This window comes from Dermacentor andersoni, chromosome 8 (assembly GCF_023375885.2).
Source record: "Dermacentor andersoni chromosome 8, qqDerAnde1_hic_scaffold, whole genome shotgun sequence".
Lineage (NCBI taxonomy): Eukaryota > Metazoa > Arthropoda > Arachnida > Ixodida > Ixodidae > Dermacentor > Dermacentor andersoni.
The window spans coordinates 110,427,584-110,442,967 of NC_092821.1; the positions used below are offsets into that span (position 1 = coordinate 110,427,584).

General features: G+C 46.5%; 1 protein-coding gene across 1 annotated transcript in view; it reads left to right on the forward strand.

The window, feature by feature from the left end:
• Positions 1–15,384, forward strand: part of LOC126529456 (fatty acid synthase-like) — a 112,287-nt gene that overhangs the window by 58,204 nt on the left and 38,699 nt on the right. The window contains exons 17-19 of the mRNA XM_072284111.1: positions 717–926; positions 8,229–8,558; positions 12,168–12,287. Of these exons, the coding sequence (XP_072140212.1) occupies positions 717–926; positions 8,229–8,558; positions 12,168–12,287 (660 nt within the window). The remainder of the gene's footprint in view (positions 1–716; positions 927–8,228; positions 8,559–12,167; positions 12,288–15,384) is intronic.

Consider the following 15,384-nt stretch of genomic DNA (forward strand, 5'->3'; position numbering starts at 1 on the left):
TACATAAAACCCGCGAATGGACAAGTACCATTGTGTTTCCGGCACACGACGAACACTTCGAGATATATTGCGTTTCTACATACCAACGTGTTCGTAGTAAAAATACGTGTGCGAAAAGAAAAAAAGAAAGAAACGTACTTGAGGATAAATAGGTGCTGGCATGTACTTTGCCACTTGGGGACTTTCCGCCATGATTTACAAATCAGTATGAAGTAGCAGTGCAAGGGAATTTCTTTCTCGCGTTGTCCAATCGGCAGCAACAGTGCTTGGTCGCCCGAAAGCCTTCTCGACGTGCGAGAAGCCCAGCGTTGCGCAAGACGCAGTTCAGGGGAGCCGGTCACACCTACCACCACCTAGGTAACTTACGTTCTCTGCTTTGCGAATGAGACGACCGGAGCAAAACCTGCCAGAGCGAAGCGATCTCGGAAACCGTGGTGCTGACGCGAGCGTCGACGCCACTTTTTTTTCAACCGGCCTGCAAGGTGCGGCTCGACGCTCGCCCAATCCCGCCTGGCAAAGACGCGTCACGCAAAACGCGGTTCGGTTCGGTTCGGTTAGTCGCACGGCCGACGTCGACTCGACTTCCCACCCGAACCTTCTCGCGCCGAATTCACGCAAACGGAGCAATAGGAGATCGACAGTCATATTTTTCCGTCGGAGCAACCAAAGCGCGCCCCTTTGTGGGCGTCGCCGACTCACCCTGAAGCACCGCGCAGGCGGAGCGCCGGAGACGTCCACGGAGTTCGCTTTTCTGCACGTCCAAACCCGCGGCGACCTGTCCAGCCTGCAGTGGATCGAGTCTCCGCTGCGTTACGCTTCGCCTTCCAGCCTCGCCGACAAGGTGGTGTGCAGCGTGTATTACGCGCCGCTGAACTTCAAGGATGTCATGCTCGCCACTGGAAAGCTGTCGCCCGACGTGCTGCCTGGTGAGTTGGCTCGACGGTAGTTCAGTGGACGCCCAACTCCCCGTGCGATTCCAATAGACGTCATAGAGACAGAGGCGGTTAAATGACAATAAAAAAGGGTTAGCGTGTCGGCCAGGCTAGCGTGATACTCCAGATGAAAGCAATTATCGTTATTAAATTATTATTATTATTATTATTATTATTATTATTATTATTATTATTATTATTATTATTATTATTTACAATGGACATATAGTGACATAAGGGAAGAGACCGGCTGGCAACTGTGACCGAAAGGGCATTACGGTTTGTCTGCTCTTTAGGAAGTGGGGATGGAATATGATGCTTAAGATGGAAAGAAGTATGAAAACAATGAGAAATGTAATAATATGCGCAGACGACACAACATACACAAAACACACCACAACACTCTGCCCTTTATCGTATGGAACGGTGCCATTCTGGCCTCAGTTTTGAAAGGGAGACATGAAATCAGTTTGAAAGTGAGACAAAGGAAAAAAGAGCCCACAAATACAGATTAACACGCATAAACACATAGAACGTGCATGCTAGGGACCCTTTAACAAATTTGTTGGGTCCCAAAAGTATGTACTTTGCCATTGTATACGTTCATTATGTTAAATAAGCTTTCAAACTTTCAAACATATAAACACATATACACGCACACGCACACACATACCCACGCGCACATGCACACGCGCGCAACACCGCACACGTATGCACATATGCACTGCGGGACAGCGACCAAGTGTTCTGCCTCTTCAGCTGCCAGTGATGAAGCTAAGCGCCTACGTTTAACGCGGCGGTAGCACAACCGATACAGCTTCCTGCTGAGATTGCATCAGGAGTATCTGGTGGAGGGATCGTTCAGGTACCGTAGAAATAACGGCTAGCACATATATCTGTCTAATCTTCACGTTTGTGGCCTGAGACGTAATTGTGGCTCTATGTGCAACCGTTTATCTTTCTAAACTTATTAGGATTGCAAATTGGGCTAGTCATGTGCTCTTTTGCCTGTATCTGTCGTATGTTGTGCTGTCAAACATGTATGTCTTCAAAGTTTCACGTATTGATACTCTGAAAACTAAGCTTTGCTTAAAGTCCCCTCATTTGGTATGAGACTGTAAGACTTGTAAGCGCTGAATATGCTAGGAATTACAATGTGATGCCAGTGAGCGCTTCTGTGTTATGCGTAAGACTGCATTATCTCATGGCACAAAGATTTCGTACCGGGTGTTTTTTTTGTTAGCCGCACCAAGTTTTTAAAGATTGCTTGTGGCAGATAACACAATTCTAACCTTTGATTTAAATTACTCGATGAGGCGGCCAGCACGTCTACGAGAAATCACAATGCTTAATTAAATGATTGGCCTATTTATGGTAGATTACTTTACGACACATATTTCATTCTACGAATTGTAGCTGCTGAGTTCGCAAGGAGCATCCACTTGCAACGAATTCACTGGCCGACGCATTTCGTCGGGTGCTTTGAAAATTAATATCTCGAAACTAGTACATTCCTGAGAATTCGCTCCGAGTGGATTCATCTGGCGAACTCTTTGGCTACAATTCGTAGATTGAAATATGCACCGTATTGCAATTAATTGGGAAGGTAATTAGGTAAACTACCTTGATTATAAATGGTTTCTCGTATAGAAGTAATGGCCGCGTCATCGAGTGATTTAGTCAAAAGGGTTAGAAGTGCTATTTGTCACAAACAATTTTGAAAGACTTGGTGCAGCTAAAAATCACCCTCATGTCTGCTCATGGGTGGTGCACCAACAACATAATGAAATAACGCTTATTTATGAGCGGCTCCTTTGAGTTTTGCTACTTTCTTAGCACATTCACGAGCTAGTGGGTTGCGGCAACATGGTTGCGCTAACCCACCGATATATGGTCAAAATGGCTCATGCCCAAAATGGCTATGTGCCACTGTAAGAAATGTGTATAGAATCGCTAAATATATTTAGATGTGTGTCGCACTGCTCGTTACTATTTTTCCGTCTACAAACGTCATATGCATTACCTTCGTACTTGTGACATCGCTGCGTCAACGTCTCACACAGTGCACATGCCTGAGTTAGCGTTCGCATTTCAGCATATAAACATTGCATGACGTTGCACGTTCCAGACGCGTCGTATTTAGGTGCGTGATATTTAATTACTCTCTATACTAAAGATTCAGTTCGTACAGCTTCGAACGTTTGCCTACATGTTTGGATAGCCGTTTTCCACACACACACACACACACACACACACACACACGAAGAGAACAAGAGTATGACGCAATTGCATATAATTTGCAATATGCAGCCCTCATATACGGCAGATTTTTTTAACCCCACAGGAATCTTGGCGACCTCGGCTCGTCGTAAGCAATCGGTGACTTTTTGGCTTATGGCGAGCCCACCTCGTTACCTCGCAGAAAGCATCAAACAGGGTTCTCTCTTACAGAAATACCGATGGGGTTCTCTTCTACGGTGAGTTACCGATGCAAATTGATGAGGGTTTGTTCTGATCGGACGAAGTCCCGTGACATTGATTATAACACCAGGCTGCGTGGAGATGAGCAAGTTGGACGACGGCTCGCGCATACTTGGACGACTACCGGAGGAGTTTCAGCGTGAAATTTATTTGTTGTTCTCAGGCTGTTACCATCTACGATCATTGTCTAAATGACGCGACCGCACGCACCTCTCCACCTGACGCGTTCTGCGTTGCCATTGACAGTGCTGCTGGAGTCGCCGACTATTCTGCATCATGGCGAAACGCCGCGCACGCTGAACCATGACCGGTGTGAAATACTCGTGCGACCCGCATATTCTAGCAGGTGGCGCGATAAGCGCGTAGTGCATCGGTCGGCGCATCGCTCGCAGCAGCCTGTACTGTGGTTTAGAATGCGAACAGCAAGGTGTTCCTTAAGAGGAAGCTTTAGCTTAGGTGTTTTTATCTAAATACGCGTAAAAGGAGAATTTGTTTTCTCCACAACCACCGCACCAAATTTGACGAGGTTTGCTGTATTTAAAACAAAAACTTAAAATATAGTGACTGTTGGTCTCGAATTTTCGATTTAAGTCTTCAATTTTGTTAAATATTCGCGAAAATTGAAATATTTTCAGAAAATGAAACTATCAAGTTTACAACTCTGTAACTCAGCAGAGAAAAGCGGTATCACAATTCTGAGAATTGAATATGATAGTACATCTAAAACGGACGAAATTGATATGTTGCACATGAATGAAAAAATAATTAATATGGAAATACTGCTTTTGCAGAGTCCTTGTACACAGCGTAACGATTCAGGTAAGCTATTATTTGACATATAGAAGTTGTTTGCTTTGAATGATCTGATGGATGCCCTTTACAGAACCGCGATATCTGTTCTTGATGCAGAGCTACGAATTTGCGAACTTCGTGCTTCTATTTTTACAATGTTCCGAATTTTCGAAAATTTCTGTAACAATATTCAGATCCTAAATCGAAATTTTGCTTCCAACAGTCACAGAATTTAACTTTCTCTCTCAAATGCAACAAATTTCATTAAACTCGGTCGAGGGGTTATCTCAGAAAAACGTTTTTGCGTTTTACATGTATTAGAATAGGCCGCGTCGGAGTTGGGCCCGAGCTAAGGCTTCTTCTACTTAAGGCTCATTCTGAGTAGGCCAACACCACACCGATTTCGGTCTGCCGAATGTCGGCGACAGCGTTTCTTTTTCCCTTCGTGTCGGTGCCTCTGTCACACTGAACGGACGCCGAGCTCTCCGTGTCGGTACAGTCTGACAGAGGCGCCGACACGAAGGAAAAAAAAGAAAAGACGCTGTCGCCGACAGTCGGCAGACCGAAATCAGTGTAGTGCGAATCAGGCGTAGCGCGAATGAGCCTTTACCGTGATGCCAAAGAAGAACAAAATCTTTCTGCGACTTGAGGAAAACGTCACCGGTTCCTCTTGCCTCGTTGGAATACAATGAAATTCGCACGCATCGCACGTCTCCACGCTTTGCATTTAACTGAAACAATTCAGGAGAGCTTTGCTTAACGTGTATAGAGTGAGAGAAGCGCGTTGGAGTTGGTGCAATGTTGTTGGGTTGAATTTCTTCTACTGCACAAAAGATGAGAACACCAGCTTCGATCGAGCTGCTTTCGTACATCGGAAGTACGTTTCAAATCGTAGTGCTAAAATATTCAGTGGCGATTTAGTGGTAAATGCGAGAGAAATGTGTTGGCATCACGTCGCACCTCTTTGAGTTACATATCCACGATTTAATGCGCGCTCACCACATTGAAAAGTGTTGTTCAGGAGCTCACTCGACACACGTCCCGTCCCTTGGAGGAGCGAGTGCAACCGACAGAGGTGCAAAGGAGGCCATTTTCCGTTGCGATATATATATATACACACTTGCCCTGGAATCTGGTGTGGTTGATTAATGACTTTGGCATTGGCATTGCAACGATAAGCACGAGATCTCGGGATTAAATCCAAGCCGCAGCTAGTTGGGGGCAAAATGCAAAAACGTCCTTGTACCATGCATTGGGCACGCGTTAAAGAACCTCAGGTGGTCGAAATCAACCCGGAGTCCCCACTACGGCGTGCCTCATAACCAGATCGTGTTCGTGGCACGTGGAACCCCAGAATCGAATTTACGTAATTTAACTTGTCCTGCAGAGCGGAGAAAAAAAAAAAAGAAACTATCGTCGCTTCGCCCGTAGTAGCAATGCGGGTTTTATTATGCAATGCCATAACTATGCGGGTTTTATTATGCGCAGCCTTACCCAATGTTTTCCTACCCACATGCCTATACGACTGCGGCTTCTTTCAACGCTGAACCTCCAGAAATACGTGCAGGAAGAGAGAGAGAGAGAGAGAGAGAGAGAGAGAGAGAGAGAAAGAACTTTATTCGGTCCACTATAGACGTAAGCAAGCTCCACGTCACCTGGCTAGGCCCACTCGGGGACCAAAAATTTTTTTTTTTTGGCAGATGATGTCAACTCTCCAGGATGGGGCCGGCACTCTGGGTACAGCGTTGTGCCAGAGGGATACAGAGGTTGTGCAGCGCGAAACAGGCAGCCGCTTGGCTTTGACGTCATCGTGAGCGAATACCCGGAACTGTTTGCAGTTCCCCTACATCAGACGCCATCAAGAGAGCCACTTGCGTGCGCCGATGCGTTGCCGTTGCGCTTTCGTGTTTAGATTCTTTGTCAAGATGCACAGACGCGATTCAACGCTTATCTCCTCGACGTAATCCCCGTCTACCACCGCATGCCTCATTAACAATAGAGGGTCCGCTAAGCTGGTCTCGGATAAGTTACGGAGATTAGTTGCCTGTAAGCCGGTTAGCGGCGGTTGCAGCGTGATGGCATTGTCGTGTTCACCTGTCTACATCTCGTCGGCTCAGGGAAGAGCAAAATCGGCGAGTCGTTCGCTTTGGCCACATACGTGCGTGCTCCTGCTGTTGTTGCACCATTGCTTACGTCGCACTGATAGGTTTATATGATAATGTTCGATGCCTGATAGCTAGCGCAAACAGGTTATACGCCATTACCGTGACGTAACGTGGAGCGAAGTATAATCAACTAGTACAAGACCCTCAAGGACGGCCTGCTATTAGGTCATGTGATACTCAACTTAGCGGAAGTGCAGTGATGACAGCCGATGCAAGAAATGGGTAATTACAGATCATTAGGAGAGGCATTCGTCCTGCAGGGAACGAAACATGAGCTGAAGATGAGCTTATTCCTTTTCAGTGCTGCTAGCCCTTACCATCTTTTGAATGAAGATGATAATGATGACACCATTGGCAAATGATACCAGTGCCCTATTGTTCCTATGTGCTTTAAACGTTGCAGTAGTAGGTTTTAAAGCGAAAGCCTTAAGTGGTTCATACCCCGATGGTATTGAAAAAAAAAAAAGAAAGAAACCCGTCGTCTGGTCCAATGGTAAAAAGAAAACTATCATCATTAGCAATGACTCATACCCCCCGCAAGCAAGCGAAAAATGAAATAGCTCATACCTCGCGTAATGCAGATATTACAATCACTCAGCAAAGTGAAGCGTACCGTGCATACATTCATTGAAATCGCGCATACAACGTACAGAAACGCAGCGTATAATCGAGTAGTAACCAAAAAACATGCACGTGACTTTCTCAATAGCTCATACCCCCGCAAGCCAGCAAAAAATGCAATGGCTCACACCCCCGTATGGCTGAAGCTACAAGCGCTCAGCGAAGTGAAGCGAACAGTGCATACATTCATTGAAATCACTCATACAACACACAGGACAGCATACGTTTCAATTCCCTGCTGTGAGGATGCAACGTAAAGTCGAAGAGAAACGTTTTTAACGCGAGTCTGATACCGCTGTACGAGCGCGTGAAGCCGCAGCTATGCTTCGAAAACGAGTCGAAGAAACTGAACTGCGAGAGCAGCGACGCGACGATGCGAGACGGCGCATTACCTAATGTGCGGTAGGTCTTCGGCAGGAATGTAACATGCTGCCGAACTTTTTTTTTGTTTTTGAGCATTGGTTAATATTTATTTATTTATTTATTTGAAACATACTGTCAGCCTTACACAGGCCATTACAGGGAGTAGACGGGTAGGTACACGTAGGAGTACAATGTACAATGAATCAAACTATACATCAGCAACGACAACCGATACAACAGCAACCGATACAACATCCGATACAACCGATACGACAAACAAATCGTAAGCCTCATAAGTAAACATAAAACATAAGTAGACATAACATAAGCAAACATAACACATGTTATAGCATAAGAAGGTATTTTTTTACCCTCTCCACAAATTTCTCTGCAGTATCCATGCCAATAATTTAGTCCAAATTAAATACAAATTTTGATAGGTTGATCTTAGGGATAGGTGCTTTTATTGCGATTGCAGTTGTACGGAAAATTGAAGCGCAAGAGTGATGTCGGTGACACCTTCACCGGCGCCGTTCTCGTTTTGTCCCACTAAAGGGGAGGGAGGTGGGGAGGGACGGGCACCAGTTTTTGTCGTTTTGCAGGCAAGCTAACTGCGCCTCGCTCCCGCCTCTGGGAGACGCGCTTGAAAAAAAAATAAAAAAAAATAGAGATCAACGCGCTTCTCTGCAGCCAGTTGAGCAGGTGAAATGGCATCGTAGCTGAGAGCAATCGACGCTCCGCTAAAGCTCCCAACCTTTTCAGTGGGCGCCGGTTAACGACGACGGTTTCCCATCGGTCGCCACTCGTGCATTCAGCCACACCGCGGCGGGTTATCGTCGATCTGCAACGTCTATACTATGCCGGTGATGCGCAGATCACGTGGCTACCTTCAAGTGCCTCCTGGGTCTGGAGTTCGCTGGCCGAGACCCCCAGGGTCGGCGGGTCATGGGCCTGACGTCCGGAATGGGTATGGCCACGGCCGTGGCCACGAGCCCGGAGTCGTTGTGGGAAGTGCCGGAGTCCTGGAGCCTCGAGGAGGCCTCCACGGTGCCCGTGGCTTACGCCACGGTCTACTACGCGCTCATCGTGAAGGGCGACATGCGACCGGGGGAGACACTGCTGGTTCACTCCGGCAGCGGAGGCGTGGGACAGGCAGCCATCTCGGTTGCACTGTCCATGGGATGCACCGTCTTCACTACCGTCGGTTAGTATCGTGTGCTGGTGGAAGAAAAAAAGAAATGTCACGGAGGTCTACTCGTGCAGAAATCTTGTTAAGTAAAGACTGACAACTGTGTCGAAGCTCTGGCTTCGTAGAAAATTCGTGTTCCCTATTCGAATAGATGTGAAAAGCAGGTGTACTCTGGTACTCAACCACAGAACTTATTGAATAAAATTTGTTGCATTCAAAGAAAAGAACAACAACGCTGAATTCTACCGACTGTAGAGAACAGAATAGGCTGTCCAAAATTTAACAAGAACTTTGGAAATTCGTTAAGCTCCAGAGCAACTGAAACATCAAATTTATGAATCTGCAACTCGACGTCAAACATTGATATAACGGTTCTCTATACTGCTTTTGTTGGAGCTCCTGGAACGGGCGAGTTCGGTACATCACTTAACATGACTTTATATGGTTACAATGGTGAAATGGTTAGGAGAGCTTTAGAAAGCTCCTACCCACGAATGCTTGGTTAATGTTATAGGGGTGTTTAGTGAATTATTTGTTACTGCTTTATCTCAATCGATGCAACTTACAGAAATATATAATTTTTTATTGCCGAGTTACCGGGTTGTAAACGGGGTTCCAATGTGAGGACTAATTTTGCTATATTCAAGAAAATGTTTGCAGAAGGTCTGATGCTGCTGTGTTAGGTACAACTGCGAGAAACACCGTGAAAGCCGTATAGAGAAAGGGAGAAGCGCGGTTGCAACGCTGTGATGTTAATTAGACCAGCATAAGGCGAAGAAGAGGCGAGTAGTAGCACTGCTCACGCACATTATTATATACCCAAGAGGGCGTACGCGTGACAGCGTGATGTTTCGTTTTAAACAAACACACAGCGTCATTCTTCATTTGTTGTTTAGTTCTTCCGTTTCTTCTGTTATGGTCAATCGCCTTGCGTTTGAATGCCGCTGCTTCTTCCAGAACGAGGAGCACCGGACGTTGAGCAGTGTAGCGTGTGACGTAATTGAACAGCGCCATCACCGCCGCATTGCCACGGTAACGGAACACGGCATAACACGTGACTTTGGGCCACGGGCGGGCAGTGTGGTGATAACAACCATACTCAGAAATCCATTTTAACTTGAAGCCCGTGCTTGGCTTGATATAAATGACACCTCGTACGAATGCACCCGAGTCGCTCATTGCGTTTCCTTAGGTACGTTCACGATAGGTGTCACTGAAATCAAGTCAAACGTGGGCTTCAAGATGTATTTCTGAATACGAGGGTTAGATACCTGACCTTGAACCTGATTTCGCTGGTTGGACACTAACTGTCGCTTATTTACGTGTACGACCATCTGGTTTCATTCTGTTTCGTTGGTTTATTTCTGCGAATGCAATATTTTCTTTGCGTAGCGAAACGCGAAACGCGTCAACGACGCGTTTCGTTGAGTTGAGTTGACATAGAAATGCTTGCGCATTTAAAAAATCTGCTTTATGCAGTCCGCCCATTCTCACTTCTCGATCTTCAACGGAACAGACTTCATCTGTTTCGGTGGCGTCAATACTGAGTAAAAAAAAAAAAAGAAGAAAGGAAATACATCTCTGCTCCCATGTGTTTACAGGGAAAGCTACCGAAATTTTAAGAGCGTACCCCTTACTGCGCGCAAGGATTTCCCGACGCAACCTTAAAAATTGACTGACATGTCATTAGAAATCATTTTTCTTCGTATAAAATTTTCGGACATGGCAGCCATGCACAAAATTCTTACCAGTCTCAGAGCACCCCGTATAATTTGCGAATGGCGTTTTTTTTTTTTTTTTTACATACCAACTTCGGCTTAGTTTCTTAGCATGCGTGCACATCATGACGCCATGACGCACAATGTGATCACGTGGCGAGCGCAAAAGCGCGGCTTTTACCACTCGCTCTCTTCCGCTCGCTCGTTCGTTGCGATGCTGCTACACCGCGGCTTTCTTTGAACAAGCCAAAATACGGTCAACTATATTGAAATCCGTCACGCCACGCTGACGCACCGACGTCGCAGTTTGGGCGAGAAATTCACGATTGGAGAATTCACGATTGGAAGCAAGCGTTGTGACCTCGACATGCGAGAGAACGAAGACCGCTGGCGTCTTGCCAGCACCGTAAGCAAGGATAACACAGATTTCGCGCGCAGTCATTGACACACTTCCGCGGAAGGAACGAAAAGAATGTTGCGCCCGCGGTGGGCCACTGCCTTGCGAGATCCAAGAAAAAACTGCGCAAAAAAAAAAAGGGACAAGACAAAGAAAGAACCACACGACACGACGTGTCGTGTGGTTCTTTCTTTGTCTTGTCCCTTTTTTTTGCGCAGTTTTTTCTTGGATCTCGTAATGCCATACCAACTAGCCCCTCACCGTACGCTTCTACACTGCCTTGCGCAGAGCGCCCAGCCTCGGCGACCAACGCTGGGCCCGTCCGACAGGCCCACGAGGCGGCCGCGAGGCATGACCCACGTGGGAGAACCGAGGCCCCGTCGGCGAAAGCTCTGCAGGACCACAAATAAAGTCGTTACCAAAGAACGCCTTGGCAGCCTTAACAGACTGGACGTTTCGCTTTGGTGTCTCATTCAATATTGCTCTGCCGAGCACAGGTCGGCGCAGCTCGGCGTCGTGTTGTGTGCACGCGTTTCCTTTTACCGCCTCAACAATCGCTCTGGTTCTGTTTGCGCGCGCGCACTGGCTTAACTTGCTTAATCCTCTATAAAGCGAAATGCTAAATCAGTTTGACACGATAAATTACTCTTTTATAACTCTCTTTTAGTTAAGTTTGTGCTAAGAAAGGGATTATTCTAAGAGAAATTGAAAATCAAAGCTCAACATTTGTGGAACTTCGTGGCGAACCCCGCGCTCTGGCAGGGCAGTGTGGTATACACGTCACGGACGTCAAAGCGTTTCTTTTAGCATTTGAGCAGTCGTGATGTAGTAAAAGTTGTTGAAAAGTTCAGTGTTCGGCTCGCTTAGATTACAATGTAATTCACCTTCATGTATAAAGAATTGCTACGCCCGTGCAGACACTGCCAACGTTGATTACCTCACAGCGCCCTGGTTCGGGACTTCCGGAGTGGCGTCGCCACCCGTACTTTGTTTCCTGTGCCTTATTTTTTTGCTTTTGCTCTTAAAGCCTTCATTCACAGTAAGGGCTTATGCGAACCTGCGACTCCCTGCGTTCGGGCGAGTTAGTTAGCTGAAAGGCGAACGTTCTGGATCAGTCTCTCGCTGTTCAATCTTTCAGTCCGCAGTTGGAAACATACTGAACCAAGCAGCGCCTACGGACCATTACGTCTGCATGCACTGAAACTTTTTTTTTCTTTACGCGGTGATGGTGGTGCGAGCATACGTGAACCGAGTCAGTGGCGAGACATTTACATGTGCTGGTGGGAAATGGGGTGGCTGCCATTGGAGAACATCGGTAGCCATGGTGTCCGCTTCTTGGTCGCCAGTCAAGGCTCGTCGCGTGACTTCTGTCAATCGCCGGTGTGAACATGCCCCAAGAGTTACGTGTTCCTTTTTTTGATATTGCAGAAGGGCAGTGCACTAATACAACTCAATTGGCTCTTTCTCTAGAGTGTCCCCTTAACCATCCTCGTCTTGTAACGCGTTCAGGTTCCCAGGAGAAGCGGGAGTTTCTTCTGCGCCGCTTCCCGCAGCTTCAAGAGAGGAACATCGCAAACTCTCGTGACTTGTCCTTCGAGGATCACGTGTTGCGGGAAACCAAAGGCAGAGGTAAGTGGAGAGGGGAGGAATGCTCGAGAAAGTGGCGGGTGAGAGGGAGAGTGATAGAGGTTAGCCCGAGTAAGGTCAGGCTGCCTAACCGCTCACACTGCAGAAGCAAATGCATGACTGGCAACAAAAGGCGAGAAATTATATATATATTTTAAAAACAAAATCATGCTCATTAAAAAAGGTATTGACTGCTTAGAGCAAAAGTAAGGACCACATGGGGAACTGGATATTTTGTTAGGCACAACCACATGAAGCGCCGACCCATGATAATGCCAAAAGAAGGTTTGGAAATGAAACTGGACGAAAAGAAAGAAACTTACCGCCGGTGGAAGCCGAACCCGCTTCTAGAGAATACCTTTAGCATACAGCAACAACCCGCATTATAGTCGCTCAAACATGTGCGCACTGCACTTTTCTGCAGTTTTCTCTTAAAAGTGAAAGCTTCTTTGCTGATGCTACTACGCGCTTCTACTGTCTTGCCTAATAATTCACGCACAACGCATCATTCACAAAAGGAATCAGCTTATACGTCGGCATCTGTACCATACATATTAGACATGACGGTGACCGTCTCTGTTCTTTATAACGGCGGCGCTTCTTCTTTTTCTGTTTTGGTCTAACGAAAGATTGCGGGCGAACCCATCTCACAATGAACGTTGACGTTAATGTGATTAGCATTGAAGCAATGTAGCAACGCACCGTGTGGCCAACGCTGAATATGTATGAGGCCTGGCTCCTCTCTAACGCTTCTTACTGGACACACTGCGCCATCTGGCGACGCCGCCGTAAAGTACGTGCATGGCACATGGTTCTATTGCGCCGAACATCTGAGAAATTTAAAGCATGGGTTTTGTCAATGTGGAGCGGCGCATTCAATGTGATCCGTCAAAGAGGTTCATTGAAGTGCACTACATACCTAAGTGCCACGTGCCCAGTGCCGAAAGACCAGTTGGCCATGTCGGCTTTAGATTAATTGAGAAGCAGCCCATAGGTGCATAGAGGCACATATGCAGTGACCCAGGTTGGTCCGACGGTTGGGTTCGATCATCATCATCATCATCATCATCATCATCATCATCATCATCATCATCATCATCATCATCATCATCATCGTCATCATCATCATCAACCTGGCTACGCCCATTGAAGGGCAAAGGCCTCTCCCATACTTCTCCAACTACCCCGGTCATGTGCTAATTGTGGCCATGTTGTCCCTGCAAACATCTTAGTCTCATCCGTCCACCTAACTTTTTGCCGCCCCTTGCTACGCTTCCCTTCTCTTGGAATCCAGTCAGTAACCCTTAATGACCATCGATTATCTTCTCTCCTCATTACATGTCCTGCCCATGCCCATTACTTTTTGTTGATTTCAACTAAGATGTCATTAACTCGCATTTGTTCCCTCACCTAATCTGCTCTCTTCTTATACCCTTGACGTTACACCCACCATTCTTCTTTCCATAGCTCGTTGCGTCGTCCTCAATTTGAGTAGAACCCTTTTCGTAAGCCTCCAGGTTTCTGCCCCGTAGGTGAGTACTGGTAAGACACGGCTGTTATACACTTTTCTCTTGTGGGATAATGGCAACCTGCTGTTCATGATCTAAGAATGCCTGCCAAATGCACCCCAGCCCATTCTTATTCTTCTGATTATTGCAGTCTCATGATCGCGATTCGCGGTCGCTACCTACCCTAAGTTGATGTATTCCCTTACCACTTCCAGTGCCTCGCTACCTATCTGTAAACTGCTGTTCCCTTCCGAGACTGTTAAACATTACTTTAGTTTTCTGCAGCTTAATTTTTAGACCCACCCTTCTGCTTTGCCTGTCCATGTCAATGAGCATGCATTGCAATTGGTCCCCTGAGTTACTAAGCAACGCAATATCATCAGCGAATCGCAATTTACTATAGTATTATCCATTAACTCTTATCCCCAATTCTTTCCAATCCAGGTGTCTGAATACCTCCTGTAAACACCCTGTGAATAGCATTGGAGAGATCGTATCTCCCTGCCTGACGCCCTTCTTTATTGAGCTTTTGTTGCTTTCTTTATGGAGAACTACAGTGGCTGTGGCAGCCGCTATTTATATCTTTCAGTATTTTTCTGTATGGCTCGTCGACACCCTGATTCCGTAATGCCCGCTGAGGTTTCGAGTAAGTCAAACGCTTTCTCGTAATCAATAAAAGCTATATATAAGTGTCGGTTATATTTCGCACATTTTTCTATCACCTGATTGATAGTGTGATTATGGTCTATTGTTTATATGGTTCGAAACTGATCCCCTAAGCACAGCAGCCCTATCTTCAACCCATTCGACCATGGACTACACAGGCCTTGACTCAGGTTGGCGGGAAAATTGTCAGAGACACAGACAGACACGCTGGAAAGTACGTGACGTCGGTAAGAATGCTAGCCGCATTATGACGTTTACTTCTGCGAGCTTTTGGTTACACATCCACTCGAATTTGCGCATCCGCTCTTCTTACGTAACCAAACATTTTCTCATATTTGGGATTTATACAAGTAATGTAAAGATATACATTCTGCGGATATTTTGTGACATACGGGATTGGCGGACAAGCCTTTCGCTGGATACGCAGCTATTTGAATGGAAGATCTTTATTTTGACTGAAGACGGACCAACGCCGTCTAGCTATACCAGTCGTGGTGTACCGCAAGGCGGAGTACTCAGCCCGACCCTGTTCAACCTGGTGCTCGTTGGCCTCCCCGATTCGTTACCGCACACCGTTCAACTCTCCGTATATGCAGATTTGCATATACGTATATGCAGACATTTGCATATGGGCTTCAGGAGTGACACGGCTACAACTCCGCGCACGACTTCAGATGGCCTCAACGGCCGTGTCAACATACTTAAGAAGGCAAGGCCTGGAGCTTTCCCCTGAGAAATGTGCACTCGTTGCCTTTACTCGCAAAGCGATGGCCCCGTATGCTTTGCGGATTAATGACCAACTGCACGATGCAGACGAACGCACCACTTTCTTGGCGTCATCAATGATAGGGACTTGTCTTTGAGCCCTCACGTCTCGTACATGACAAAGCATTTGACCGCCATCGTGGACCTTCTTGCATTTCTCG